The 4,011-nt window shown below is 42.8% G+C and overlaps 1 protein-coding gene across 1 annotated transcript in view; it reads left to right on the top strand.

Annotated features, from left to right (window-relative positions):
- The window catches only part of LOC117945072 (rabphilin-3A-like), a 23,683-nt gene that overhangs the window by 3,038 nt on the left and 16,634 nt on the right, over nt 1–4,011 (top strand). Inside the window, exons 4-5 of the mRNA XM_034872326.1 lie at nt 595–742; nt 3,849–4,011. The exon at nt 3,849–4,011 is cut by the window's right edge and continues 5 nt beyond it. Of these exons, the coding sequence (XP_034728217.1) occupies nt 595–742; nt 3,849–4,011 (311 nt within the window). The remainder of the gene's footprint in view (nt 1–594; nt 743–3,848) is intronic.

The following is a 4,011-nucleotide window of genomic DNA, read 5'->3' as shown; positions in this document are numbered from 1 at the left end:
TGTTGTCCTCATGTTGTCCCCATGTTGTCCTCATGTTGTCCTCATGTTGTCTTCATGTTGTCCCCATGTTGTCCTCATATTTGACACTTTTTTGACGATTAACACTACGTAACACTAACTTATTAACTTTAGTTTTACAGTTATTTTTTGAATTTATGGTCAATAAACCTCATTTATAGGAAATTATACCTAATGTTTGAGTTAGGAAAGCAGAAATTAGGAATTATTGAGACTAAAATTAAAGGAATGGATGTTGATGATAATCACAGACTGGAATATGTCAACTTTTACTCAATACTATATCAAAAACACTTCCATTTGTTTTACAATGCTATAAAATTGAATAAGACGCCCCAAAATTAATGAAAGTAGAGATTTGTACTTGGCAAAGAGCGGTGGGTGGAATCAATCATGTTATTTTGGGGAATTAAAAACAACATTGATAAATGTTGTATATGTGTCTCGAGGCCGGCCGAGTGTCCTCTTCCTTGTAAATTAAAATTTGGCCACCCTATAATGTTGGTGCTTTAAGATAATATATAAAAACAAAAAATATAAACATGGTCAGCCTAGTATCTGTGTTCTTTTTCCGAGGTGTGGAAGAGGTCCGGGGCCTGGTTCTTTAAAGGTTTTCCGAAGCAGTTCCTGCCGTCGCCCATGCCGTTGTCTAAAGCCGAGGCGGGAGCCCAGGAGGCGGCAGCGTCTGGGCCCAGGCAGGCTGCGACCCCCCCACACCCCCCAGGTACATTAAGACCAGGGTCACAGCTCAATGTGAGGAAGAGAGTGCAGATCTGAGTCAAAATCCATGAAATAATAAAGTTTTCTCATTACAAACAATAACAGAAGATGGGAATAATTTTAGAAACGTTAGCGTGGTTGTGTGATGCTAACGTTAGCTCAAAACCCCATTCAATTGACAGCCTTTGTTGTGCTTGATGCTAACTTGTAGCTCAGCTAGCAGTGAACCAACTTGGTTAAGTAGGTCCATTTTACTGGCTTGACATTACAGGAGTCTCTCGTTAGCATCTTGTATGCTAAATACTTGTCGCAAAGTGACGCATGCGCGACTCAAAGCTGCACTCGACTTACATTGGGCTGCGACTAGAGGGTTCGTCAAAAGGCTGTGGCTCCTTTTGATTGACAGCGATTTTGTCCTATGAAAAGGCACCAAAGCCCCGAGCTCAGTCCCATCGCGGATACTGCAAGTGTCGTCCCCAACCTGGCTATAACTACATGGATTTTAAGTAAATGCACAAATATCTGTTTACACAATTATTCATGGAGGTGAAACATGGAAAAGCAGTTTTAGAAAGGGGAAAATACATTTGGGACCATCAGGTAGGGGGGGTTGAGTTTTCCCATGTTTTGGTATGGAGACTGGTAGGCTGGCGGGGGGGGTAATTTGGACGTGCAGTTGTCTAACTTACGTAAAAACCAAGTTAAACATTTTATGATATCAATGTAAACAAACCTACTGTTCTAGCTGTAAAAATGGCCGAATCATCCACAGTGTTGATGATATTTCAATAACTGCTTCCTACACGCCTCCCGATGACGGCAGTGAGTTGTTAAAGTTGTGGGAAGTTGTTATGGAATAAACTGTGATATTAGCCTGGGTGCCGGTCTGGACTTGATCCATTGTGGAGCCACTATGCTCAGAGAGCTGTTTGACCAATTAGATCGTCAGGGCGGGCTTTATACAATGATGGGGAGATTGGTTGCAGGTCAATCCAATGCTCTGATTGGTTGTCGGTCTATCCGTTGCTATTTTGACTAGTATCCTACTTTTTTTTGAGATTTTTATTTTTGGGTGATTCTGATTGACTTTTGTCCAGTTCTCAGATTTCGGCACTGGCTGTTAAACCATGAATTGATGAGTCATTCGACGGTCTGGGCCCCAAAATGTTGCAGATAAAAAGTCAGATGGATCTTTCCAGGCTCATTAGATCATCTGCACTCAACCCGCCTCCCGGTGCTCTTTTCAAACCTTTTATCTGCTTCCCAAATTTGGCAGCACCACCCACTGTTGGCAAGGAGGGGGTTGAAGAGCTCAATTAAGCTGTCGGTGCGGAAGGAAGCTGCATGCTGTGGCATGGCATGGCATGGCATGGCATGGCATGGCATGGCTCGGCTCGCATTTTATCATTTCACTCTTTCAGATTGATCACCTGAGTCAACGTTATGCAACAAAACTGACCGTCAACAATGAAGAACACCAACCCTGAGGATTAGTTAGTTTGGGCATTTTGGGCTTTTATTTTGATAGGACAGCTGAAGACATAACAGTAATATAAATAATGTGTAATGGGTTTGGTGCCTTGCTAAAGAGCACCTTGGCAGTGCTCAGACACCTCTCCAGCTACCAGTCCACCACCATACTTTGGTGTGTATGGGGACTTGAACCAGTGACTCTCCGGTGGTTCCCAACCCCACTCCCCACTGACTCAGCTACCCCCAAAAGACATGAGGGGGGAGAGAGGGCGGAATGAGATGTAGAGAAGGGATGCAGGGCGGAGTCAAACCTCTGGGCGCCCGGAGAGCCCAGTCGGTAGATCTGGCGCCCATACATAGAGGACCAGCGGGCACGGGTGGAACTATGATCTGCAGCCCTTAGCTGCATGTCACCCCCCCCCCCCCTCCTTTCATGTCTTCAGCTGTCCTATCAGAATAAAAGATTAAAATTCCATAATAAAATTCTTTAAAAATTTTTTTTTTTTTAAAAATTCAACATTTAAACAAATTTAAATTAAAAAAAAATACAATTAAAAAAAAATACTATTTAAAAAAAATTTAATTTAAAAAAATAAAATGTTAAAAAAAATACAATTTAAAAAAAATTTAATTTTAAAAAAATAAAATGTTAAAAAAAATACAATTTAAAACATTTAAAATTAAAAAAAAAATACAATAAAAAAACTAAATTAAAATAAAAGACGTGATCGGGCGCACGCCACCAAACTCGGCTATCCAGGGGGCCCCAAAAATAAATAAATCATAATACTTATTATAATAATGGGCATGAAAAAATAAAAAATAAAAAAATAATAATAATAATGGGCGTGCTTCGGCGCATGCTCTCCAAACTGAGCTATCCGGGCGTCCAAGTAAATTCATTTTGCTCTAAATGTTTATCACTTTGACTCATTTAAAACGGGGTCTCAGACCGACCCATCACGGTAGCTGGAGCATGTTGTTGGCCAGCTGATGTACATTAGCTCGTCCAGCTGCAGCTCCTCGTATGTAGGTCAGTGTCTTTGCACCGAAAAAGCTGCAACATCAAAAGTATCCAGAGAGACGAGGGAGCATCACAGCGTCCGCTGCAGCAGGAGAGGGATTATTATTATGCGCGTCTCCCCTGTATGAAACAAAAATGGACGACACGTCTTCACTTCCTCCCACCGAACCCGAGTGAGGCCCAAAAAAGAGCAGGACAGTGACCGCCTCCGGAAGTAATTTTCCCTCTTTTGTATCTCCCTTGACGCTTAATTTAATCCTAAAATTAAGAGTTTTGAGTTTGGAAGCAGCTACGAAATGAATCGTGTGCATAAAACATTTAAATTGGCGCCAAATGACATTTTAAAAACAGCCTAAAAAAAGGCAAAGGTAAGAGACTCCATCATAGACCTCAGAGGGAGCAGGGTGCTGGAATCCTTTCCATGGCAACAGTGAGCTCCAACAATCAGACACATTGCTGTGTGCTTAGGATTATGGGTAATGTAGTACTTCTCCATGTCATCTCGGATAAAAGATGTTTTTTCTTAAAGGGGAAGTACGCAGTTTCATGGGAATGCTTACATGACTTTTTTCATGGTGATTGATGGTCGTCGTGTTATTTATTCTTCCTTTAGGAGCTGAGCCGCGGGGCCGCGCTGGTTACCCGCCTGCGGGCCCTAAACCATCGGTGGCACGCATGGCGACGGGTGGGGCGGGCCCTGAAGAGGGGGGGCCTGGCAGCCCGGTGATGATGAAGAAGGTGGTGCCCGTCCAGAGCTCCAGACCTCCGCCGGCCGG

Source organism: Etheostoma cragini, chromosome 5 (assembly GCF_013103735.1).
Source record: "Etheostoma cragini isolate CJK2018 chromosome 5, CSU_Ecrag_1.0, whole genome shotgun sequence".
Lineage (NCBI taxonomy): Eukaryota > Metazoa > Chordata > Actinopteri > Perciformes > Percidae > Etheostoma > Etheostoma cragini.
Note: the sequence above shows the minus strand (reverse complement) of the source record. Positions and strands in the feature narration are given on the sequence as shown.